At 44.4% G+C, this 26,229-nt stretch overlaps 2 protein-coding genes across 9 annotated transcripts in view; both read right to left on the bottom strand.

The window, feature by feature from the left end:
* Window positions 1-26,229, bottom strand: part of Ppp2r5c (protein phosphatase 2 regulatory subunit B'gamma) — a 134,132-nt gene that overhangs the window by 65,940 nt on the left and 41,963 nt on the right. The gene's annotated exons all lie outside the window — the stretch shown is intronic.
* LOC125363456 (chromobox protein homolog 3-like) lies at window positions 1,804-2,510 on the bottom strand. The gene has a single exon (XM_048362696.1). The coding sequence runs from the start codon at window positions 2,417-2,419 to the stop codon at window positions 1,868-1,870; it is 552 nt and encodes a 183-aa protein (XP_048218653.1). The 5' UTR covers window positions 2,420-2,510; the 3' UTR covers window positions 1,804-1,867.

The following is a 26,229-nucleotide window of genomic DNA, read 5'->3' as shown; positions in this document are numbered from 1 at the left end:
ACCGTGCCACTCCCGTCTTAAGCCCTTGGATAGACATTCTGCAGCTCAACATCCACTACGCTGATTTTTCTTGACTTCTCATCCCGCCAGTGGTGGTTTTGCTCTGTGGTACAGAGATAGTGCTGTGTCTGTGTCCTCCTTCTACGGAGAGTTGCTCACACAGGGCCAAGTTTGGAGCTCGCACCCAAGCCTGAGCCATGCCTGCCTCAAGCCCAGGAACCCGCCTCAGGGTCATGGATTCTGCAGTCTGATGTTGTTTCTAGATGAAGAACGGGTGATATACTCTTTCCACATGCCTTGCCCCCTCCCCCCATCATCTTTCTCATGAAATGATAGTGCAATTTAATCAGGCAGGCAATTTCGTTCGCAAAAGCAGTGGCTGAGGCCAAGTTCTAGTTCATTCATGCTCTTGGTCCCTGAGAGCGAGTGAGGAAGGCAGGGCAGTGTGGGGTGGTGTCCTCACTGCCGGGTACACGTGGCACAGAAGAGGAGCTCCACACATGCTAGCCCAACAGATAATTTGGCTTTTTTTTTTTTAAAGTAGGAAAAGATTAAGAGACCCAAACCATCAGCCTTTCCTAGCAAGAGAAACAGAAACCCAGCACAGCGTTGTTTGTTGGTGCAGAGCATTTCCCCTCTTTCAGGACGGAGCTCTCGACTGCCTGGTGGAGAGCGGACACCACCATGAACGCGAATCAGCTCTAGAGCGTCGACACCTGTGGGGGGCCTGCGTCGCTTCACCTTCCTCTCTTTTTTCTTTCTTTCTTTTTTTTTTTTAAAGGAATATAAAACTATTTATTGACCACTGTTCACCATTATTTACAATAAAGTAAACAATATACAGTTGGGTAACATTCTGATTACTACAAAGTTGTTTCTCTGGCTTTTGTGGAACCAGTAACCCAATACTGAAAACAATTGAGCCTACATGTAAGGAATGAGTTGGGATAAAGAAAAAGCATGCAGGTCAATAATTATAAAATTCTGTCCATTCATTTAGGCCAGTAGGTCCTAAATAGTCACATCTCTAACCAGCTGATTTTACATTTCCATGAGCTGAGTGTTAAGAGATAGCCCATGACCCAATATTCTGTAAAGGAATGCTCACTACAGAAAATTTTAGTGAAAGGAAATCAAGATTTATCTTTTCTCATCTGGGTGAGGGAAGCTGTTATTAGCTTAAATTTTTTCCTTTCAAGAAGTTTTGCAAAGCTATTGCATTTGCTTATCTATGGCAGAGGCAGGAGGACCTAAAGTTCGAGGCTAGCTAGCCTGGCTACCTAGGAAGTTCAAGGTGAACCTGAGCTGCCTAGAAACCCTGTCTCAAAAATCAACAGAAAACTAAAACAAGGGCCAGGGATGTAACTAAGTGATACATCATTTACCTACATATGCAAGGCTGTGGGTCTGATGCCCAACACCTCTAAACAAGCAAAATCTCCAAAACAAAAAACTACCTATGTAAGTATTTTGTTTACACACACACAAACACAAAAAAGAAAATTCAGGATGGTCCTTCAACATAGCAGTTAAAGACAAGTTGTTCTGATTAAGTAATGACCCCAAAAAATTGCCTAATATTAAAAAAAGCCACAATCTGTTTCTGAATGCAGAGGAAATATACCATGGTATTAAACATTCTTTTCTGATAAAGCAACTACAGAAAGCCTTTATTATATTTGTTCAAAGTAACCAGTGCTATTGAGGAAAAAAGAAAAACCTCAACTCCCCCAATACTACTTTCCAAACCAACATGACATACTTGATTTTCATTAGAATGTAGTTATTGTTTCACACCATTAATTCAAAAACCAAGACTCGGATTTTATATATATGTATAAATATATATAAAAAGCAATGCAAACAATTATTGAGCTTCATCTTCTGGACAAGAATGCCAAGTTAGTCTCTCTTCATAGAAAGCAATCACAATCTGAGGACACTTCATATTCGCCTCTTTTGCCAGCACCAAGTCAGCTTCATCTGAATCTTTCCATTTCATAAGAAACATCAATTCTCCACTGCTGTCTGTGGCACCAATTATTCGTTCAGGATCCAGACCCCTAGCAAACCCCCTTGGTTTGTCAGCAGCATCTCTTTTCTTCTTTGATTTGCTATCATCAGATTCACTGTCCGATAAAGATTTTCTTTTTGTACCATCCTTTTCTTTACCAGCTTTTTGAGAATTAAGAAATGCTTCAATTAATTCTGGACAATCTAAATTTTCTTCAGGTTCCCAAGTATTATCAGCATCTGTAAATCCCTTCCACTTCAGGAAATATTCTACCTTCCCATTCACTACACGTCGGTCCAGTACTTTTTCTACAACAAATTCTTCAGGCTCTGCTTCTTCAATTTTTTTACTCTTTCCATTCTGTTTCTTTCCCATTTTTTGCAATGTAGTCTTGTTAGAGGCCATTTTTAATTGTAGACTTGAAGAGCTATTACTCAGATGCTCCGGTCGCGATCCTGCAGCAGCAGCGTCTCCGGCCCGCGGGCTTCCAGCTCCAGTCACCCACCTTCCTCTCTTGAATGTTAAATCGCAGTGCTGCACCTGGTGGCCTACAGTCCCACTCATCTACCCAAAGAGCAAGGGCAGACATGACAGCAGAAAAAGCAGCAGCCTTAATGTTTGACTCAAGGAATATTCTAGAATTTTCAACACATTGACCAACATATAAAATGGTGTGGGATTGTTGAAGGGTTACATTGAAAAAAAAATTTTTTTAAGTTCCTATTCTGTTTTTAACACCCTTTCTCTATGTCTCTTTCTGGAATTCTTTCTTTCTGGACAAAACCTCGTGGGGCACTGCAGGCTGTTTCTGGCCTAGAGGAAGCAGGCAGAACCATGGACAGAAGCTGGGGGAGGGGGTGGGCGGGAGAGTAGAGCTGGGACCTCAGCACCTGAGAAAAGGGCTGCGGCCTGGGAGTCTGAGGTGGGGCAGGCCGGCCTGGCAGGCCTGGTGTGCTTCTTCTCAAACGTGGCCTGCCTGACCCTGGCTGACGCCAGCCTCCATGGCCCCGCTCAGCCTGCTCCCCGGCTGGCCTCCCTGCCCCAGCAGCCGCACAGGGCCTGGACAGCAAGAACTCTCCCACCCACCAGGACTGGGGCGGTTCACTGCGTTTGCCCTCCGCTGCTGTGGATGCCCAACTGCACAGAGGGCACCCCATTCGCTGTGCCCACCTCTCCCCTTGGTGCCCTCTTCAGGCACACACGTGGACCTAATCACCCCATGGTGCTACCTTTGGGGAACCTCGTATCTAATCCTCTGAATTCTACACAGCTGTAGTGAAACAGTTTACGTTCCTGGCCTCTCAGGGCACAGTGGGTCATCCATTCCTGACTCTATATCCTCGGTTGAGGAAATCCTCGCCAAGCCTCTAGACCTAAGGCAGGAGTAGCACAAAAGCATGAAGACTTTGGGTAGAGCTGAGCATGGTGGTCCAGGTGTGTAATTCCAGCACTCAGGAGCGGGAGGCAAAAGACCAAAAGTTATAGGCTAGCCTGGGCTACATAGTGAGATTCTGTCTCAAAAAGCTTGAAAGGCAGGAATATCTGGGTTAGAATCCTAGCATCCCCCTGACAACCTCAGTTACCTTAGGCAAAACATTTTGATCTCTTTAGGTTTCAGTTTCCTCAGCTGGAAAGTAGGAATACCATACTCCTGGGGTTGCGGCGCCATGCCCATGCAACCCCCAGTAAACAGTGGTTTTGTTTTTGTTAAGCCTGTGCTTACACGACTCCCTAGTCTCTACCACTCAGTCCTGTGATTCTCCAATCCTTTAGAAGGTCTGCAAGCGAAGCAACATTATTTTTTTACCCTCTGCAGGCATTTCCTAGCAGGCCTCTAACATACTGCACTAAATCTGTACCCAGGAAGAGGCAGAATCTCAGTTGGCTGGTGTCTAGTTCTGCATAACACAATTATGTGCCTGTCCTACAAACAGAGCCCAGCGTCAGAGCCTTGCTGTGCTTGTTCTTAGAACAGGGCAGCCCAGCGGTTGGTTTAAAGAGGTTGAATAAACCCCAAACCAATTATTACAACATGCCAACAGGTCATAGGGAGCCAATCTCTCTGGTGAGATCATGAACATCTCGTGTTATAACACAGACAGATTTGGATGGGAAAAAAATCCTTAAAGCCTAATAGGTTTATAGAGGATTATGGCAGAGTTTGCTAATTGTTTCTTTTTCAGTTTTTTTTTTGGGGGGGGGGAGGAGGTGCTAGACACTCACATGGGTAAGAAGAGAAATAAAAGCTACACAATAGTGGGCAGAATAGGGCTGCTGGCTAAGTGGGACCAGAGTGACCTGAGTCTTAGTCTCTATTTCTGGAAAGCAGGGCTCTTCCTGGCTTCCCAGGCCTCTAACACTGTGGAGGAGCACCCCTTCAGGAACTTGCAGACTAGGGGAAGAAAATACAACAGGGCTCTGAATAGAAGGGGAAACGACGGTGTAAATCCAGGCAAATAGCTTATTAGATATTGCACATAAAAACCTAAGGGCTTATACCTATAAACAAAATCTCTCCTAGTGTATAGCCGATCACTGTCTTTAAGCCAAACTCTTTCTTAGCATTTTATTGCTAACATCCTGGGAAAAATAGGTTTTGAGGTTAGGCATCTGGTGAGGCTTGGGGAAGGTTGAGCATAGCTAGCAAGCCCAGGTGGAGTGGGGGTGCAGGTGAGCAACAGGATGAGGACTGGGCAGAATTATTCCAGAGCCTTCTTCAGGGCTACCTGGCCAGTGTGATCACACAGTGAGGGCTTTCTGTACCAGGAGGGCTTTGACTTCTGGGACTGGCAGTCATTACTGACAACCATTCTTCCCACAGGGGAGCAAGCTAGCCTCAGGAAAAAAAACACCTGTTTATAGGCATCAACAAGCTTGTAAAAAACCCCAAGAGCAATCAACACAGATGGACCCTGCCTCTGGGTGGCCTCCTGCCCGTTCTAGAACAGGGCGTCAAAGGTAGCCTTTTCTTCTGAAAAGGCTGGGTAAGGGAGACAAAATGAGACCAAAGCCCTGAACATAGGGAGGGTCTGGTAGGATCGTCATGCTGTTTATGACCTAGTGTGTTCCTGAGGAAGTAAGTGCTGGAGATGCACAAAATGGAGACAAACGAGCAAAACCTTGATAAAACATTTATACCACTCTTGCAACTTTCCCATAATGGCAATTATTTTCAAAATGTTAAAAAATGCCACAAAAAAGGAATGCTTCTTGAATTTTATCAGGTTTATGTTAATTGAAATATTCTGATTTTTTTCCTTTGACCCATTAAGTCTTATTGCACATTTTTGCTTCTTTTTTTTCCACTAAGTTAGCTGGACGTTTATCCATCTCTTCCTTCTTGGCCTCACTCCCTGGGCCAACCTTACTTCTAAAAGTAATTCTTTGGTTTCATAGTCAGTCATTTATTTTTACTTTCCTAAGATGTTCATGTCTGTGTCTATCTTTAACGAATACAGTAATTCTTTGATTGTTTTGGGTCCTTTTCCATCTTAGAGTTGAAGTAGTTTGATCTTTAGTAACAATTCATGTTTGTTTGTTTGCCAGTCCCAGGCCTTGGACTCAGGGCCTGAGCACTGTTCCTGGCTTCTTTTTGCTCAAGGCTAGCACGCTGCCACTTGAGCCACAGCGCCATTTCCGGCTTTTTCTATATATGTGGTGCTGAGGAATCGAACCCAGGGCTTCATGTATACAAGGCAAGTACTTTACCACTAGACCATATCCCCAGCCCACAATCCATGTTTTAACTCTGTAAGCCATTACCTTCTTTATAGTGTTTCGTCCATTTGGAGGCACACGCCTAAGCCAGATGCATGGGCTCAATTCTCAGTTCTCTACTCTTCTCCACAGGGGTCCATAGGAATAAGTGTGACAATTAATGTAACGTGTTTAGAATAGTGCTCGCCATATATCCACTAATGTTAGCTGTTACTTATTTAATAATACAATATTTGGGCTGGGAATGTGGCTTAGCAATAGAGTGCATGCCTAGCATGTAAAATGAGTGCCTAGGTTGCATGAAGCCCTGAGTTCGATTCCTCAGCACCACATAAACAGAAAAGGCCAGAAGTGGCGCTGTGGCTCAAGTGGTAGAGTGCTAGCCTTGAGCAAAAAGAAGCCAGGGATAGTGCTCAGGCCCTGAGTTCAAGGCCCAGGACTGGCAAAAAAAAAAAAAATACAGTATTTGTTCCAAGTCTACGGAATGTCAGTATTCCAGATGTCAAAGATAAAGCCTTACAGCAAACATATAGTTCCTGTTTATGCTGTTGTGGAAGTTTTACTTGAGTAGGAAAGGCAAGCAAAATATTAATAAAAGTAGCAAAATAGCATCAGGGGCGAAAAAATACCCTAACACCCCCAACCCGAAGGGTGTGTCTAAAAGTATGACTAGGGCTACTTCAGATGCCCTTAGAAAGAACAAGGACAGAAAGGTGAATGACAAGGACCCAGCAGCTCCCTGCCCAGGGCCTGCTGGGGGGGCCCGCTTCCATCGATCTACTTATTGCTACTGCTGCTGCATTATGATGAGGGAATACAGCTTCTGTCCTTTTCAATTTCCCAGACACCACAGTGGTTTTTCTGTTAACTATTATATATTAAATCCAAAAACTTACACTCGTGAGCCCTTGTTTTACAGCCATCAAACTTCAAGTCTCTACTAGTTCACAGCAATAATGAGATCTGTCAGGGAGCCTTTCATAATGCCCCTGGAATGATCGAGTTTGCTTTATGTGTTTTAACATTAATTAGTTGGACCATGTCAGTTTACCACAGTTCTTCCATCCTTCAGCATGATGGAAATAATTCTACCCCACTTAACACTCCTGTCTTGAATTCAGTATTAATGCCAATGACTCCTGCTTTTCTTTGCATCTAACACACATTTAGTCTCTATTTCTTCTTAACATATTTTATATTATCCACCTCATTTTAGGATTTAAAGCTGAAGTTATAAGAATAATATTTATTTGTATAAATATAAAAGTAAATGTAACTTTTTAAATTATGGGAATAATTAAGCTCTGCTCGCCTAAGAAAAAGCATGCAACGCACCAGACATTGTCCATTGAGATGTGACTATTTATCTAAACAGCTGTCTGAATAACTATCTTCAGATCTCCTGGAAGGAGGTAGACATTTCTTAAGTAATGAGTGACTTGTTTATAACAACCACAGAAATGAGCATTAGCTACGACTTTGGTCTAAGGTTGGTAGAAAAAGAAGCGAGTGAAGGGAGAGGAAGGGAAGCCGGCCTTGTGCAGGGTCTGAAGCTGCCTGGGCCTGGGCTGCCTCTCCCTCCCTCCCCTTGGCAGCACCAGCCAGGGCCAGGGACCGTCCAGCCCATGCATTCAGTCACAGCTCAGGGCAAAGGCCCGGGCAGGACAGCCTTAGTTATGAGAGCGTTTCAGCTCCTGGGCAGTTTAAATTTTTACAGATTTACTACTGCTTGTAAAATTTCCTAAATAATTTTTTAATACTTAATTTCCCATTTAATTCTCCTATTGTGTCTAACGGTTCATATTGTTTTCATCTTCACTCCTTTTTAAAGAACAATGGTAGCTCACCATTTTTTTGTGTTTTCTACGTGCTAGGCAATGCTGAGACTTTTCTAAGTGCTGACCTCACCGCACACTGAGGGGTTGCCACCTCCTCCCTTGCACAGACGAGAGCCAGGATCTGAAGAGAGGGAGGTGGCACGGCTCAGAAGCGACAGAGCCGGTGCCAGAGTGCAGGCAGGGCGGCTTCAGAGCCTGTCAGTGAGAAAAGGGCTGCGGGCTCCGCACGGCGCCGGAGCGCGTCAGGAGCCTTCCTCCCGGCCCCCGTCCCTCCCGGCCTCCCGGGCCATGTCTGTTTCTCGAGGCCCCCCAGAGCCTCAACAAAGCATTCCCTCTAAGACTCCTACTCAGTGAAAACCTGGCTGCCTTCCTCATGTGTCCTTGACACCAGGCAGGAAGTAGGAAGGAACCAGCCATCCAGTATTTGGGATCTTGTCTTTTCTTTACGTCTAGCCTGATGATCCCTCACCAAACAAACACCAGAATCACCAATGATCCTTCTTAATTCTCTAGAACACTCAGCCAACTGTAAAATGTGTCCCCAGGCGAGAGCCACTGTGGAATCTAGACTATGCCAGTTCCTAGGTGCCGCTTACTTGCCAGTGCTCCACTGACGGATGCTCTACTGAGAGACACGCCGCCTCACATTCCCAGACCCTGACATGCACCACTGTTCCCCGCTTCTTAGATGGTCCTGGCAGAGCAGGGAAAATATGGTCCAATGTTCAAGTCCAACCCCCTAGGTCTAGGCAGTGAGGCAGTTAGCAGGACTGGAATCAGAATCCTCAAGCCCCTAAAGACAGAGGCAGCATAGCCCTCCTTACAGTGAGTGCACTGAGCACACTCCTACAAGCAGGACTCCTCTCCAGTCCTGCCAGGCCCTGGGGTTTAGTGTGGCTCCATTATCATATGTCCACAAGGCTCCAGATGACAAAGAAAAAGCGCAAGGTTCAAGGACTCATTCTCTTAGCTTTTGGCAAGATCACCTCAGGACAGGACAGCAGTGATGTGATAGGACAGAGTCCTATTTCCCAGCATGTAGTACACACCGCTCCATTCATACTCATTTTTTTTCCTTCTCTATTTTTGTGCTGGTCCTGGGGCTTGAACTCAGGACCTGGGTGCTACCATTGAGCTTTTTTTGCTCATGGCTAGCATTCTACTACTTGGGACACAACTCTACTTCTGTTTTTTTGGTGGTTAATTGGAGGTAAGAGTCTCATGGACTTTCCTGCCCAAGCTGGCTTCTAATCATGATCCTCAGATTTCAGCCTCTTAAATAGCTAGGATAACAGGTCTGAGCCACTAACACCCAGCACTACACCTTTCTTTAGCTCTAGTTTTTTTGTCATTGTTGTTGTGTGTGTGTGTGTGTGTGTGTGTGTGTGTGTGTGTGTGTGTGTGTGTGTTTGCCAGTTCTGGGGCTCAAACTCTGGGCTTGAGTGCTGTCCTTGTGTTCCTTTTTCTCAAGGTTAGCATTCTAACACTTGAGCCACAGAGCCATTTCTAGTTTTCTGAGATTAGTTGGAGGTAAGAGTCTCATGGACTTTCCTGCCTGGGTTAGCTTGAACTTCAATCCTCAGATCTCAGTCTCCTGAGCAGCTAGGATTACAGGTGTGAGTTACCAGTGCCTGGCTCTTTAGCTCTAGTTTTGAGATAACTTTGTGGATAGCTTGGAAGACTGTTTTCTCTGGACACTGGTACTCAACATTGATGTCACACACATAGCGAAAGCAAAAGGCCCAAGGAAGGTCTCTTCCTCTGCAGACAGGGCTCCCGGTCCAAGCATCGCATAGCACCTGCTGGAATTTTCAGGGGGATTCTGCACTCAACGTATGATCTCTCCTGGGCCAACTAGGCCAAGCAGAAAGCAGACCATTTAAGATTTGCAATTAAATAAAGATAATAGGAAAGTAAAGTCCCTAAGCCATGGCAGAGAGGAAACTGAGGTAATTTTAAAAAATAGAACTTTGATATTTTACACAGTGCTTAACAAACATGTTGCCTGATTCTCATCACAATTTTGGGAGAAAACAGTCTGGAATAGATTTTTTTTTTTTTGAGTGGCCACTATCTGGAGAGGTGAAACTCAAATGTAGGTGCTCCCCCACGGTCTTGCCAAAGGAGCCTGATGAAGGCTATCCCTTGCCGGGCTGTATGGAGGGTTGGCAGATATGGGGATGACCAGAGCAGCAACACATGAGCAGTGAAGAACACTGCTCATGACAGCAGCTTCTGGGTACCTACTGAATCAGAGGATGAGCAGTGTGATCCTCTCACAGTGCCTACCAGACCAAGCTGGTCACGACATGGTGGGCAAGATTTCCCACTAGCAGGCTGGCTGAGAAGCTCCTTGCTTACTCAAAAAACAGAGCACCAGCCTGGTGGACAGCAGTGCCCAGGACCTGCTGGCCCACACCTGGTCAGACAGCAGACGGTTATGTTCATTGATACCTGGAGCCCATGCCTAGCAGCCTGGGCAAGACAAAACAACTTGACCAGAGGGCAGTATGTAGGCCAAGTAAATGCTGCCCTCCAGAAAATCAACTGTACCAACAATTAGGGTTTTTTGTTTGTTTGTTTGTTTTTATGCCGGTCCTACTTAGGGCCTGGGTGCTGTCCCTGAGCTTTTTTGCTCAATGCTCCCATACTACCACTTGAGTCACAGCTTCACTTCCAGCTGTTTTTGTGGTTAACTGGAAAGAAGAGTCTCATAGCATTTGCTGTCCAGGCTGGTTTTTAACTGCAATCCTCATATCTTAGCCTCTAGAGTAGCACCTAGCTAGCACCTAGTTTTCCCTTTTTTTTTTTTATTGGCAAATTGGGATGTATTTATTTTTTAAACTTTTAAGATCTGAAAACAAAAAAAGCTTAGGTTAAATAACAAGGTTCTCCAAGCTGAGTGATCACATGGAACTTGAGTTTTCTAATGAAATACACAAGAACCTCACTGCCTAGGTGGGGGCTTATATCTCCAAGGGTCTGTGTAGGTAAACTGGCCAATCACATGGGTAATAACCCTTTTTTTCCTTGGTTAGGGTTAAAAAAAAACCCAAACACCTTGAGACTGGCTGTTCTAGTCTTACACAGCTTGGTTCTGAAGGTCTCCTGAGAGTTGTAAACATGTACAGGAATTGTCCTGGTCCTCCCTGCCCTCGTACTCCATTCATCAAGAGGAAGAAGGCCTGGCTGCGGTTGAGCTGAAGACGTCTTCTGACGATCTTGATGAGCTCGCTTACATTGACATGGTCTGGCACCAGGAGCAGTTTTGTTCAGGACAGGCAGCTGCTTCTTGCCCTTGTACCTTGCTCTATCATCACCGGTGGGATCTTGGTGGGATGCTGCTCCTGGATGAGTCCCATGTCTTCTACTCTCTGCTCGAAGGTCTTCTCCAAAGGCATGCTGCAGGACCCAGGGAAGGTGGCAGGTCTGGCTCTAAGTTTTTGCTTTACTTATTTATTTTTGGTGTTGGTACTGGGACTTGAACTCAAGGCCTCATGTTCTTGCTTAGCCTTCTTTGCTCACAGCTTGTCCTCTAAGACTGGAGCCATGCCTCCAGTCTGGCTCTTTTTGCTGCTGAAGTGGAGATGGAGTCTTGTGTGATTTCCTTTTCTTTTTTCTTTTGCCAGTCCTGGGGCTTGGACTCAGGGCCTGAGCACTGTCCCTGGCTTCTTTTTGCTCAAGCTAGCACTCTACCACTTGAGCCACAGCGCCACTTCCGGCTTTTTCTATATGTGTGGCGCTGAGGAATCGAACCCAGGGCTTCATGTATACGAGGCAAGCACTTTACCACTAGGCCACATTCCCAGTCCCTCTTGTGTGATTTTTCTATCCAGGTTGGCTTTAAAATTAATCCTCCAGACCTCAGCCTCCTAAGTAGCTAGGATTATAAGCATGATGCACTGGTACCTAGCTAATAATCAGTTTTCAGGAACTGGTGCTGGACTCTGGAGACAGGAAGATGCAGGCAGATCTAGACACTGTCAGTGCTAACACTTCTGATTTGAGTGCATTCCAGATTCTGGGCCAAGTACCCCCAGCTCCTAGGGTCCGCCAGTGCCCACAGCGGTTCAGTGGGGGAGCCACTGTTATGGTGCCCACTTTACAGAGAGAGAATATCACTCAACAAGTGAGGTAACTTGTTTCAGGAGACACAACTAGGGCTGGTGAGTCTGCTGTGTGTAAGCACAGAAGAAACCTGGAGGCATCCTCAGAGCGGTCTTCTTGGCCTGAACCTGAGACGGGGCAGAACCTGCCAGGTACCCCATATGTCAGTCACCTGTTTGCCACTTTCTTCAAGACTGGGTACTGGAGTTTGGACTCAGGGTCTTGGGCTGATTAGGTACTCTACCACGTGGTCCCACCTCCTTCAGGATTCTTGCCACATCTCCGCAGTTCTATCATTATTCACATTTTGCTTTATTTATTTTGCCAGTCCTGGGGCTTGATCTCAGGGCCTGGGGACTGTTCCTGGCTTCTCTTTGCTCAAGGCTAGCACTCTACAATTTGAACCACAGCGCCACTTCCGGCATTTTCTGTGTATGTGGTGCTGAGGAATCGAACCCAAGGCTTCATGCATGCTAGCAAGCACTCTACCACTAGGCCACATTCCCAGTCCACATCGTATTTATTAACACATGACTATGGATATTTCATTTGTGTAATACAAAGAAAGTTAACAACATGACACAACAAAGCTAACACGTCTGCCTGAACTCTGGAAAACTTCACTTGTTTGTATGCCATACGACACTATTGTTGCACACACACAGACTGCATGCCTATAATGTTTATTAGTGTACGATGGGCACTGGACACAAAAGCTCTCAGAAATATCTGTTGAATAAATACTTTTACAATAAGTCCCCATTATGGCCATTCATCCCACATTCAACACGTCGTGCTGGCCTCTCTCCTCCTCCTTGCCTGCAGTTTTCTCTGCAAGGTCTCCTTCCCATTTCCCTAGCTGCGTGCTGTGTTGGCTGCTGAGCACACAGCCGTCTTATGGAGACCACCTGGTGCTCTGAGGCAATCTCTTACCAGCACACTGTGGAAGCAGCAGGGAGAGGAGACATTTAACAGAGTATAACTCGACTCATCATACAAAGTCTTACTTTACTTGAAAATCATACAGGGTGTTTGTAACCGTTTTCCCTTTTCTTGGTGGGGAGGGGAGGAAGGCAGGCAAAGGCAAATACTGTTTCAAGGTTCACAGGTGGAGCTAACCAGGCGCCTTTGGCATCCATAGCTAGAGTTCTGTCTAATACCAAGAATGGGTCATCTGGACTGAAAAATGAGAGAAACTTCAGACAAAGCCTGCGGAAGTCTCCAAAACATTCAACATTGTAGTGTGAAAAGTGTGTTAGGTGAGATTAAAAAAAAAAAAACAACAACTCACTCTCTTTGGGTCTCAGCTCAGTATGAAACTTTTTTGCTGTTCCACAGGAGAATGCCAACTGACCAGAGATAACAGAGATGCAAATCACTAGCACTGATGTGCATAACTACACTTGTGTGTGAACATTGTCTATGTGTGTGAGAGAGAGCTCCAGAATTGACAGCAGTAAAACAAAATGCTTTCTCTATACCTTCCAAGCTTTCTGTACAGTTGTACCATTCAATTTTTAAAAATGGAAGTGAAATTCACATAACATACACCAAACTGTTTTCAAGTGTGCAGGTCAGTGGTGCTCAGTACACTGGCAATCTTCTACACACTTAGCCTCTCTAGTTTTAACACTTTTTTGTTATCCTAGAAGAGCATTCCATGTTTATTTATGTCATTTCCAATTCCTTCCTCCTCTAGCCCCTGATAATTGCTAGTTTGCTTTGGTCCCTATGGAGTTCTCTGGATATTTCAGAGAAAAGGAACAGAAATAAGCTTTTAAGTTACATTGATTATTTGACATATCATGTGGTAATTCTAGATATAAACAAGGTAAAAAATCTAGGATCCATGGTCTAAGATGATAGTTTAGTTTGGGATTTCACACACCATTAACATTTCACAAGGAATCTCAAGGACTAGCACTGGCTTCTGCCTTGACAAGATCATTAAAAAAAAAAAAATCATAGCAAAAAAACCCCAAAAAATCCCACAAACCACTTGAATACCAAAAAGAGTGAAACCAGAATAGAGAAAGGGGGCTGGGAATATGGCCTAGTGGTAAAGTGCTCTCCTCGTATACATGAAGCCCTGGGTTCGATTCCTCAGCACCACATAAACAGAGAAAGCCAGAAGTGGCGCTGTGGCTCAAGTGGCAGAGTGCTAGCCTTGAGCAACAAAGAAGCCAGGGACAGTGCTCAGCCCTGAGTCCAAGCCCCAGGACTGGCAACAAAAACAAAACAAATAAGCAGAATAGAGAAAGGACGGTCCTGAACGTTGAATAAGTTTAGCTCAGTAGAAAACCTACACACCAGCCTTGTTTTTGCTCTGGAGAAGTCAAAGTCCTGTTGCTCAGCAGCACTGTTGTTGGAAAAATGACCTGATATACTAAAGGTTAGTGTTCATAAATCAAGATCCTGATTTTTCAGAAAAAGGTAACAGGAACAAAATAGATGTTACAGTATAGGACCTCATTTTGTTTTGATGGCCAAGATGGATGAGACCCAAATCTATCTTAAGAATCAACACAAAAAGGACAGCAGCTTTGCAAGAGAAACCAGCATGGGCGAATCAGGTCATGCTGCCTTTGCCCCATGAAGATGTGATGGCTGACAAGTGCTGTCCCTCTACTGTGGCTCTGCCCCAGCTTGGGGTCTGGGGTGGTCAGATGGCAGGTACTGCAGAACCAATTTCTACAACTACAGGAGTGCTAGCTGGCAGCTTCTCCTGCCCTCCTTTCACACAGAGGAGCACTCTGGAGGGTGGGTGAAGCTGTGGGATCACACGGTGGACTTCCTGGAACTTCAGTTTTCCATGTAGCTTAATAATGTCAAACATTTTACACTGACTATTAAATACAATACTAAATCCGAAAAGCTTTTAATGATCAAAGCCTCTAGATTTTAGAAACATAAACATTTGGGGGGGTGTCTAGTGGGCCCTCTAAGGAGGTAGGCGCTCCCCTGTGTCAGAGCACTGGCTCTCAGGGAGTCTAGGTGGTCTATTCGCATCAACTTGGGCAGATCAGGGAGCCTATAGAATAGAAGGAAGAGACAGAGGGTACTGACAACTGGTTCTAAAAGTCACATGGAAATGCAAGAGACCCAAACGACCAAAACAAACTTGAAAAAGACTTAATGTTACAGCACTCACACTTTCTGAGTTTAAGGCTTACAACAAAGCAATAGCCAGGACAGTGTGGTACAGACATAAGGACAGATACAGATGGGACAGAACTGGGGAACTCCTCTGTGGTCCACTGATTCTTGACAAATGCATCAAGTCCATCAGTGGGAGCAGGGGGACATTTCTTTTGACCAGTGGGGCTGGGGGAAGAGAATATCCACATGATAAAGAATGAAAGTGGGACATCATCTCACATCACACGTAGTGCAAAATCAAAATTTATCAAGGAATTAGTATGTTCACTTAAAACTATAAAGCTCTCCCAGAAAGCTTAGGAGCAAACCTTTGATTCTACAATATTTCTTAGGTCTGCTTTGCTTAGCTACTTAATATAAAGCCTTTTCTAGGATTTCTGTGATCACAACTACCACAACATACCCAAAACATAGGTGGCAAAAGGCAAACCAGTTTTCATCCAAATGAAAAACTTTTGTATTTCAAATAATGCCATGAAGAAAGTGAAAAATCCCACAGAACACCTGCAAAGCATATAGATTACCAGGGGCAGGCACACCAAGTAGAGCAGGCCTCTGTGTGCAGTTACACTCTGGCCACACCCTCTGTGCCACTCTAAACATTCACTCATCTTGGGTTAGTTTTCCCTCCAGCCTTCTTGTTTCCCGTCTACTGTTTCACACTCAGTTCTCTGCAGAGGCATCCTCTCTTATATCACCGGGGTACCTTCTCCAACTTCCTCTTTATATTTCCTTTGGGCTCCTAAAAGTCCTAATACCCCTCTTTGCTGACAACAACACTGAACACTGGGGTTCCAGCAGCCTGGCTTTGACAGGCCTGACCACACAGTGATGTCTGAAATACAGCAAAACTGCTTCAAATGATACCCCCAAACCAATGGGGCCCTGGTGAATTCATCTAGTGTGAGCCACCTGCACTCTTGTGCTCCGTGGTGCTCATGTAGGGGATGGGCGATCAGTCAGGTAGGGAAGAGCAAGAGTGCGTACCCTAAGAGAAGGATGAGCAAAATGAACTAGCCAAGTCTCCAAGTACAAATCTACAATGCGGGGTGGGGGTGGGTGGGTTCAATATGGGGTTCTAGCTGGCCAGCTGGCAAAAGTCACAGCATTAACTTTAAAGACCAGAAAGATAGCAATGGTCTGATTCAATAATCATTCTAGGCCCCCACACTTAGTGATCTGAGTTTTTTCATTTATTTGTTTTCTTGAAAAGGTAGTACATTCACATGGTTCAAATATGCATGGACAGAGACATACACACAGAGTACAAACTTTCTCTCTCCTCCTTCGCTCCCACCCAGGCCTTGCTTTGTTTCTTCTCTATCTGTGTGTTTTATCACCGAACCACACAAATGCATTTTCAGCCCAGCCTCCATGTATGCAGTGACACCGGTGGCAGTTTTGCCAATGTGCTGCACCTTGCCCTCCACTAACGGCTCTCTACCACTGTTTTATTGGGCCATAGTGGATGCTGCTTTGCTTAGCTCCTTACTTAAAGGCTTTTCTAGGACTTCTGTGACCACAAGGCCACAACTGCCACAATACACTCTTCCCAGCCAGTTGAATGCTTTCCCAACCCCATAGGGTCTTCCCAACTGCATTCTGGGACCACTGAAGAGCTTCATCCAATACCTATTGAGCAGGTCTTCTGGGAGGCCTACTCTCTTCCCTCTGTGCCTTAAGCTGGCACAGGCCCATACCAGCAGCACCTGTAACAGAACCAATCCTAGCACCAAATGAGGATCGAGGACCACTAAAGTAATTTCCAGACAGTGACTAAAGAAGCAAGTCGCTGCAGGCAGAAAGGCAGAGCTTGGTTTTCTTCTCTTTCCTCTACTAGGTCTATTCCATAAAGGTCTCCTTCCATCTGAAATGAACTGAGAGGTTTTGGTCTGGATTTCAGCTCATTTGTCACAGACAAAGGCTGCCAGGCTGCTACACTAGTGATTCGGGGCACTTGCACTTGGAGCAGGGAATGAGGAAGGAAATGTGCAGTGCTGTATTAAAATCAAAAGCATGAGTTCAGAGACAATTTTTACTACAATGTAAACATCCCCTCATTGTACATATCAAGAAACATTCCTGATTTACTATTGTTTCACCTTAGACAAATGTCTAAGCTAAAATAGAGCCTGTATTCAGAGAAAGAATACTTTACTGTTCTACCCAAAGCTATATAAACCAAGGCCAAGAAGATACCTAATTTTGTGTCAGATTCTAAGAATTACTCATTAAGCATCTTTACCAATGTAAGTTCACGTTCAGCATGGAAATACTGCGGCCAGCTATGTTTAAACTACAGCTAGACTACGAATCTTGCAGGACATGGTGATCTACTCAAGTGGAAGATAAGTTACAGGCTTTCCTTCTTCCTACTTGTGCTTCTCACCAGCAACTCCAAGACCAGGCTAAAATACAGCCAGGCATTATTAGATGGGGCTAGACAACGCAAGGCCCAGCTGAGGTAACTTTTCCCATAGCCACAAACCCCCAAAGAAGAGCCTTACCTTCATGACCTAGAATCTGCATCTCCTGTTTCTCTAGATGACACCATAACCTGGTTTCAGCAGCTCTGCACTGTACACCACTGCAGACAGAGGCAGAAAGAGCTGTACAGAGAGATCCCCGTGATAAAGGAAGCTGCAAGAGCAGCTTCCCATGCCCATCCAGAGAGGTGGGAGCCCAAGAATCGTGAGTCAGAAAACCCAAGTGCTTGCCATCTCCCTGTCACCAGCGCCTCTGGGACCTCAGGCAAGTTTGAGATACCTCTCTGCTCTGGTTTCTACAACCATAAAAATGAGGCTAATAATACCTGTTTACTACCTCACAGGAAGGAGGGCGACGGTTAATGAACACTTCCAAGGAGCTTTGAAGATGAAAAAGGTTCCTGGGTGCTAATGACCATAATGGTCTATCCAGTCTCCACAGTGAGGCACAAACATGGAACCCAATTGCTTCCAGGAAACTACTATTACAGAATTTTTCTTAAGCCATTTTGAGAAACCCCAGAAGAGATGAATGATGCTTGATGTACCAGTAAGAGGAGAGAAACTCCAGCACTGAAGGTCAAAGCTGTTAACTGCATTAGGGTGAACTGGATAAATATTGACATTAGCAGCATGTCTAGTTACTATGGATGCCACAGTTAAGGCTATTAACTTGGCCCTAAGGCCCCTGTTTCCTGCCAAAGAACTCTTTACTGAGTATGTTTCTTAAACTTTCCTTTATATATATTTTTAACATTTAAATGTGAAGTATAGCGTTATAAATTGTTCTAGAGGCTCCAAGTTTAGCTTACTTTTCACTTAAAATACTCCCCCACTTTTTTTTTTAAATTGAAAGGCTGAAAAGGCTCAAATAAGCAAAGGCCCATGCTTTGTGATACACTAAGTAAGGCTAGAAGACAGAAGTGACTTTTGCTAATAGATATTCATCAGCTTTACGTAAACATACATGCGTACATATATACGCTACTCCTACCCCAGGACATGGTTTCTAATCTGGGTAGACAGGACAATCTGTATTCATTTAATTGGGTACCAGTAGTTCCAACTCACACAAAAATTAAATGCAAAACCTCAAGATTAGTATTTTAAAGCTGACATCTATATGATGTCCAAATTTTAAAAGTAAAAAAATGCAGAATTCATATATACTGATATTGTACAATTTGATTATGAAAAGCAACTCCTCCCACAAAGTTTATCTGCCTTACAAACCCCTAGCATGAACAACAGGAGGCCTTATCAGGAAAATGCAACAAAGTAAGAGTGGAGTTCTTAAGGAGAATAAGTAGGAGGAGAGGAAACTACATAAAAAAAAATTCAGGAGGGCTGGGAATATGGCCTAGTGGCAAGAGTGCTTGCCTCGTATACATGAGGCCCTGGGTTCGATTCCTCAGCATCACATATACAGAAAATGGCCAGAAGTGGCGCTGTGGCTCAAGTGGCAGAGTGCTAGCCTTGAGCAAAAAAGAAGCCAGAGACAGTGCTCAGGCCCTGAGTCCAAGCCCCAGGACTGGCCAAAAAAAAAAAATAATAATAAAATAAAATAAAAAAAATTCAGGAGCCAATGGCTCACGCCTGCAATCCTACTTACTCAGGAGGCTGAGATCTGAGGATCAGGGTTCAAAGTCAGCCCAGGCAGAACAGCTCTTGAGACTCATCTCCAATGAACCACTAGAAAACTGGAAGTGGAGCTGTGGCTCAAAGTGGTAGCACACTAGCCTTGAGCAAAAGAGTCAAGATCTGGGCCCTGAGCTCAAGCCCCATGACCAGTAAACAAACAAACAAATAAATTTAACTTTGTCTTAAAGTATAAACCTAACAGCTATTTACAAGTAATAAACCCACTTTTTGGCATAATGCCATTTGCGGCTTTATTGTAAAAGGGTATTGAAGCTTTTATTAGACTCTAAAAACAACCTTGCCCGTTGGACAGTTGCTAAAGTTCTCTATTGGCAGGGCATTTCTCTTAAGTAAGGATAAAATAAAGAAAAAGTCTGCACATTCTGTTTGTTTCCTGTCCTTAGGAACTGTAAGTACATCTCAATGTCAACCTAAGTTCCTTTCTTCTAATTCCCTTGAAAATAAGGAATTTGACCAGTGTATCTTCAAACAGAACATCTTTGGAGATTTAGGAAGCTATGGTGATTTCACTGTGGATACTGTGGTCTGAAACCTGGATTACTTGATTTGGTAATTTAGGAAGGGAATGTGATACTGGGGGCTTGGAAAGGGAGTCAATGTTGTCAGGCTATAATAAAATATTTTTAGAAGGGTCAGTGACAGTCTCTATAGTAAAATGCCTCCTCAGAAATAAGTCTGAATAACAGGGAAATAAAAGTCCATGTTTCTAGCTCCTTGATGAAGCAGAAAGGAGCCTCCATTCTAAAGTAGGCCAAGCTTCTCTGTGGCCTTGTCATTTTGACACCTGTCAAATGAGCACAGGGCATGTGTGCTCTTTGTGGGAGGTGAGTGTGGGTGACAGCTGGAGGACAGTCACAGGCAGGTGGCAGATGTTACACTTGCCTCCTCCTCCCAGACATTTACCCAGACCTAAAGTTTAAAGCAAATTCCCACAAGGGTGTAGGGGACTACACTAATTATTTACGCACATATGTACTTACAGTGCCAGACAAGATTATATTATTAGCAACAGCTCAGAGCATCACCCGACTATCTGAGAGCAATATCAACACATAACAAGATCTTGTAAAAAGGTTTTGGCTTCTGAAACTGCTCTGTCAATTTTTTCCCCCTAAAAAATGGAGAAACAAAACCAACTCTATATGTTCTGTAAATGCATACTTGTACAGATAAATAAACACATACTGATGGAGGCGGTCTGGTGTAACACACAGGAAATTCCAACAGTAGAAACTTTGAGATATAGGAGAACATAGAAAACAATTTGGAGGTCAAGGAGAATTTTAGTTTTAGTTGTAATTAAGAATATGGCCTAGTGGTAGAGTGCTTACCTCGTATACATGGAGCCCTGGGCTCAGTTCCTCAGCACCACATATATACAAAAAGCCAGAAGTGGTGCTGTGGCTCAAGTGGTAAACAGTGCTAGCCTGGAGCAAAAAGAAGCCAGGGACAGTGCTTATTAGGCCCCAGAACTGGCAAAAAAAAAAAAAAGATGGCTTTACCCACATACTAACGGAAATGGGTTAAAAAAGTATTTGAAAAAAACAAACAAAAGGAAACTAACTAAGGCAGAAAGGGAGGTTCTGGAGTGTTCCTCCCTGGAGGCTGCATGGCCTGAGAAACCCATTTACATGTCTAGGGCATCACCAAGTTGTTTTTGTTGTTTTATTGAGAGAGAGCGAGACAGAGACAGAGACAGAGACAGAGACAGAGACAGAGAGAGAAAGACAGACAGACAGAGACAGAGACAGAGACAGACAGAGAGAGACAGAGAGAGAGCGCGTGCGTGCACAGAGTCAGAGTCACTTCCAGCCAAGACCAATTTCCTAGGGGAAGGGTTTTGATTTTTGTGGTGTCTTGTGGAAAACCTGACAACCTGAAAGGACTTTGATTTGGGTGAATTATATCCATATCCACATCTAGAAAATTAAAGAAAAGATGCATTTCATGTTAAGTAACATCTTTATGAAAAAATATTTTTAGAATAAAAAATGGCACTGTTTTACATTTTTGCATACATCTTTTCTTGCAATATTAACAAGACAGCCTTCTGTGTTCAATTTGCTGGGATAAGTTGTTTTGGTTGAAAACTCAAATTTTATCATGGACAAAAAAATGCCACAGTTGTTTCTTCTGAATCGGTCATTTGATTTCATATATTTTGAGAAAAAATTCCAAATATTGAAGTCTTAGTAAACACAATTTGTTGTGTCTGCCTTTTGTGCTTTAAAGAAAAGACAACGTTCCTAGAAACGCGGCTACAGCAGCTGGCAGCAAAATCAGCCGAGAAGGAACTTTCCCTCAGGACAGCCACCGTGCTCCAGTGCACGACGACGGGCCTTGCAACTTGGCATTTCATCCCACAGAATGGAAATCGTGTGCCAGAGCTGAGACTTAATACAACCAGTCATCACCTGCTTCGGCAAAGGTGCTGTTAGTTGAGGCAGGTAGGTGTGCCTGTGGTGGAGAACGCAGTGGCCACTTGCTGGGCCCCACCCCACTGCCTCACCTGGTCAGGAGCCCTTTACCCACCACTGCCCTGTGCCCGCAGCACATGTCCACACGGCACACGAGGCAGGTGACATCTTGGTGAAGCCGGGAAGAAAGGCAGTTCTCATTCAGATTCTTTGCTAGGGGTGGCTGTAGATTCCACGGGCCGTTGGGTGCCCTGATGTGTGCTATTTTGTGCAAAGGGCATTCCCACAGCCTAGGAGTTCTGAGTACACAGCTGCCAAGTGATAGCCATCAAATGTCATCTCTTAATGCCCCTGGCCCGCTACACAAAACGGGGGGAAAAATCCATTCCTAGCTGTATACTCACGGAAGCCATCTAACAAAAACCTATATACAGGCACACATTCCCTTACCTCTCTTTTTTTGAATGAAGCCCACCAAGACTGAAAACAGCAACTTAAGAATTAGGATTGCTCTCTGGAGTGGAGTAAAGCGTACCTGTTCTCAGGATAAGCACTGGCTGGGTTCTGTGGTACGTCTCCGAGGGAGGAGTATTTGGGGGGATTGAGCAGGAGGATGATTTTAACCCAAGAGGTTTAGACCAGTCTGGACAACATGGCAAGATTCAATGTTTCAAAAAAGAAATTCAGTAGGATAGAGATGGGGTAAGATTTAACACTTCTGAAAATAATTTGGCTAAAACACCAGACAGTAATAGCTGCACGTAAGGGAAAGGAAAAGAGGACCCCAGGTGGAGTACCTGCCCAGTAACAGTGAAAAAACAGAACAACAAAATACTACACTAAAAAGGAAATACTAAAAAGAAAATGACATGTAAAGTGAAGCAATTTGATCACACAGAACATACTCATATACCTGTGTACTAAGGATATACCTGTGCACTTAGTACACCTGTACACTTAGTACACCTATGCTATCAGTCCCAAAGAACATCTCTAGTTTTTCAATGTAAAATGTATGTTATGTGAGTGCCAAGTTCTTAGTTTATCCAGGGCTTGACAGAACTGAGAGATGGGACAGAGGCTAGTGAGTACTCGGACAGAGGTGGTGGAGGTGGTGCTCAGGCTCATATGGATGCAGGATGTGGACCATGAGCTAGAATACTGAAGATATTAACTGCTTCCAGATGGCACAACGCCACCAGGAAATGAGAGATGAACGGACGAGCTTCAAGATGAACAAATACAGGTAACACAGCTGTAGAAAATGAAACCGACTGTGGTTAAGCTGCTTGGTTCCCAAGTAATACTTCTGACCTGCAAAAGGGGTCACCATGGCCACCACAAACACTTGGAGAGTCTTAAAACTCCAGATGGCCATTTAAGCCATATATACATTATTTCCTCATTTAACTCTCATAAAAGCCAAAGAGGAGACTGGATTGTTATTCTCACTTCATACCTAATTTCTAGGCACAGGGAATGCCTCATCTCTAACCTCTAACATGGTTCAGTGGGTTGGGGGGGGTTGATTGTGGGGTGGCCCCAGACCTCACCCTTACCCTTGGCCAAGAAGCACCTGCCTCTCAGGGTCAGGGAGAGTCATAGTTTTATCTCCTAGCATGCCTTAAAGGAAGTTACTCTAAAAGACTGATAAGAAAGGATAAGAGCGTGGTAAACATCAAACAGTAAGTATACTCTGAAACACCGGTGGGACTGTGCAGCTGCCCGTGCAGCCACTGTGAATTAGCAACCACGGGACTAAGTCTCGGGCACACAAGGCTCACTAAGCTTAGGGGATGATTCCTAAGCTATGACATTTCCTTCACACGACCCTGCCTCACAAAAGCAAAAATTTAAAGTTTTAAAGATATTTCCCTCAAGCATTATGAAAAAGTTTAAATCTCTGAAAAGGTAGAGAATAAGTAATGTATCTCTTCCCTTAGATGCAATAAACTGCTTGACTAGCATACTGCTTTAGATTTGTTTTTCTCTTTGCCACATGAATAAGTTTCAGAGATCATGACACTTCACTTGCAGATAATTGAGTCTGCATTCTCTAGCGATAAGGATGAGTTAAGTGTTCACAAAAGCTCCCTGAAACTGACCAAGTACCAGAGAATTAAAGAACAATTATATTTGACATAGGAATCAAAAGTAGAACGTCCCCCAAATTACTGTTTTGGAGTTTCTATCACTTTCCTAGGTTGAAAAACACATACTAATAACCTTACCACTTTCATTCTTTTACACAATTATCATAATGAAAAAAATTTAGGAGACAGCTTTTGCTGGAAGGTAAAAATTCTGGAGAAGACATTATCCCCAGGTTCAAGGGCAGGACTAATTATCACAAAGGTGTGTAGACTTTATACAAACAACTCCCTCTGCTCCCAGAGGGCTGTTACTTTGGTGACCATGCAAGACACCAAGAGTACGAAGAAGCCATTTCCTAGTTAGGATCACCACAGTGAAGGTGCTCAGTGTATTTCTGGACACTACATGCACACAGAAATGACGGCAAAGTAGTCACACAATAAACAAGTGCTTCTGAAGTAAAATTCTTGAAGCTCAAGTACTCTGCAAGGGTGGGGAACCAGAAGGGGCCCTCAAAGCCATTTGGTATATGATGCAACAGACCTGTGTGCTTCTCATTGGCTGCCATGGCCTGTCTGCCTGTTCGGATAATTTTGTATTGGCTTGAGAATGATGGAAATATGGCAAAGAAAAGGTTCCCTACCTCTATACAAAGGATCAGCAATTTGCTCTTTGGAAGGGTCTTTTGTTTTTGGTCTTCACTCAAACCTGTTTCCTTCTTACTGGGAACGGTTACTAGTGCTGGAAGAACTCATTCCGTGCAGCTTCTCAGTAACCCGTGTGTATGGTACAGAGTTCTATCAACCAGGATGGCACCAGACCTTGGGCAGTGCGAAGTGGAAGCCAGCAGATAATTATTTTTCTTTACTTGCTTCCTGTCTCTCTCTCTCTCTCTCTCTCTCTCTCTCTCTCTCTCTCTCTCTCTCTCTCTCTCTCTGTGCCCATCCCATGCTGGGGTTTGAACTCTGGGCCTGGGTACGGTCCCTGAGCTTTTGTGCTCAAGGCTAGAGCTCTACCACTTGAGCCACAGCTCCATTTCTGACTTTATTTGTAGTTTAAGAGTCTCACAGACTTTCTTGCCCAGGCTAGCTTTGAACTACAGTCCTCAGATCTCACCCTTCTGAGTAGCTAGGATTACAGGCATGAGTCACGGGTACCTGGCTTTAACTTTGTACTGGAGAGGTGAAGACCAACCAACTGGTGACTCAGGGAGTACTTGTGAGAAAACAAGGTTTTCATAATTAGACCTCCACTTCTCAGGAGACAGCAGCATCCATAAAAAGAATAATGCGTTCCCCAGCTTCCCACTAGGTCTCCAAAGGCTCACCAGCCAGGCAAGTTTCTGAAGACTACAACAACGTGGGGGCAGTTTACAACTTTCCAGAGGCCCAGAATGGGAGCTGAAGAGGGTCCAAGCTGCCAGCTTGCTCTCTGGCCACTGACACCTTTCTGGCTGGGCTGTCTGTGTTTTTGAGATGGTCAGGCTAAGCTCCAAATCTGGAGAGGTGCTGGTCACCCAACCACTCCAGGTTTCACCTGGCCCAGTCAAGGAGGACAGGAAGAAGAAACGCAACCCCAAATGAAGGGCTGGCTTAAAACAGGTTTCCAACCCCAGGCTGCCTCCTACTCTTGTAAATAAAGCTTTACTGGGTCGTGATATACCCGTTACTGTCTCTGGCTGTTTTTTCACAGAGACAAAAATGTGTAGTCTGGCCCCTTTCCAAAAAGTTTGCCAATTCTAATGCAAATAACCACTAGAGAACACATGTGTCTATTTAAACTAATAAAATTAAATTAAAAATTCAATCTCAGCTAGGAATGTGGCTTAGTGGTAGAGTGCTCGCCTAGCATGCATGAAGCTCTGGGTTTGATTCCTTAGTACCACATAAACATAAAAGAGCCAGAAGTGGTGCTGTGGCTCAAGTGGTAGAGTGCTAGCCTTGAGCAAAAGAAGTCTCAGGGACAGTGCCCAGACCCTGACTTCAAACCCCAGGACTGGCAAAAAAAAGAAAAAGAAAAAATCAATCTCTCACAATTTAAATGCTCGATAGTCATGGGGCCAGTGGCTAACACATTGGCGGGCACCAGGAAGGTTTCCCTCCAGGCAGAGCTCTCTGGGTAGTGCTGGAACAGCACAGCATTCAAGTCAGCAAGCTAAATTTACAGCCAGCTAGTTTTCTCCTTTTGGAGGCAGGAAGGTCTGTACTTGGTTAAAATAGATTTCTTTTACACTTCAAGATCCACCATGTAAAGTGCAGCTCTAGACTATCTGTTGATTCTATTTACATATTTGTTAACTTGACTACCAGCTACCCCCCATGGGGCTCACTCATATTCAGGTTACAGTGTTGCCCACCACCTGATACTGAGCGACAAATTCCGTGTCTAAAACCACCAACAAGTGAACCTGGGTGTAAAATTGTCACTAAATAGATGATAGGTCACTGGGAACAAAAACCTCTACTGCAATCTTGTTGCTAAATGTTCTATAAACTGCCAACATTTCTATTATAAAACAATCATCGGGTTTGGACTCTAGCCCTACCACCTAGACCTAAGGGTCATGTGACCTTGGGCAAGTTATTTTCTCTTCTGGTAAACAGCCCCTCCCTTAAATGGGAGGGATGAGGGAGCCAGGTAACTCAGTGGCTAGACCTTTTCTGTCCTCTCTCCTCTCCAACAACCCAGCACCCAGGCACTCCAGGAACTCCCTGACTGAGGAGTTCTCTGTCCCC

This window comes from Perognathus longimembris, chromosome 14, assembly GCF_023159225.1.
Source record: "Perognathus longimembris pacificus isolate PPM17 chromosome 14, ASM2315922v1, whole genome shotgun sequence".
NCBI classification, from domain to species: domain Eukaryota; kingdom Metazoa; phylum Chordata; class Mammalia; order Rodentia; family Heteromyidae; genus Perognathus; species Perognathus longimembris.
This window is presented reverse-complemented; position numbering and strand designations above follow the sequence as displayed.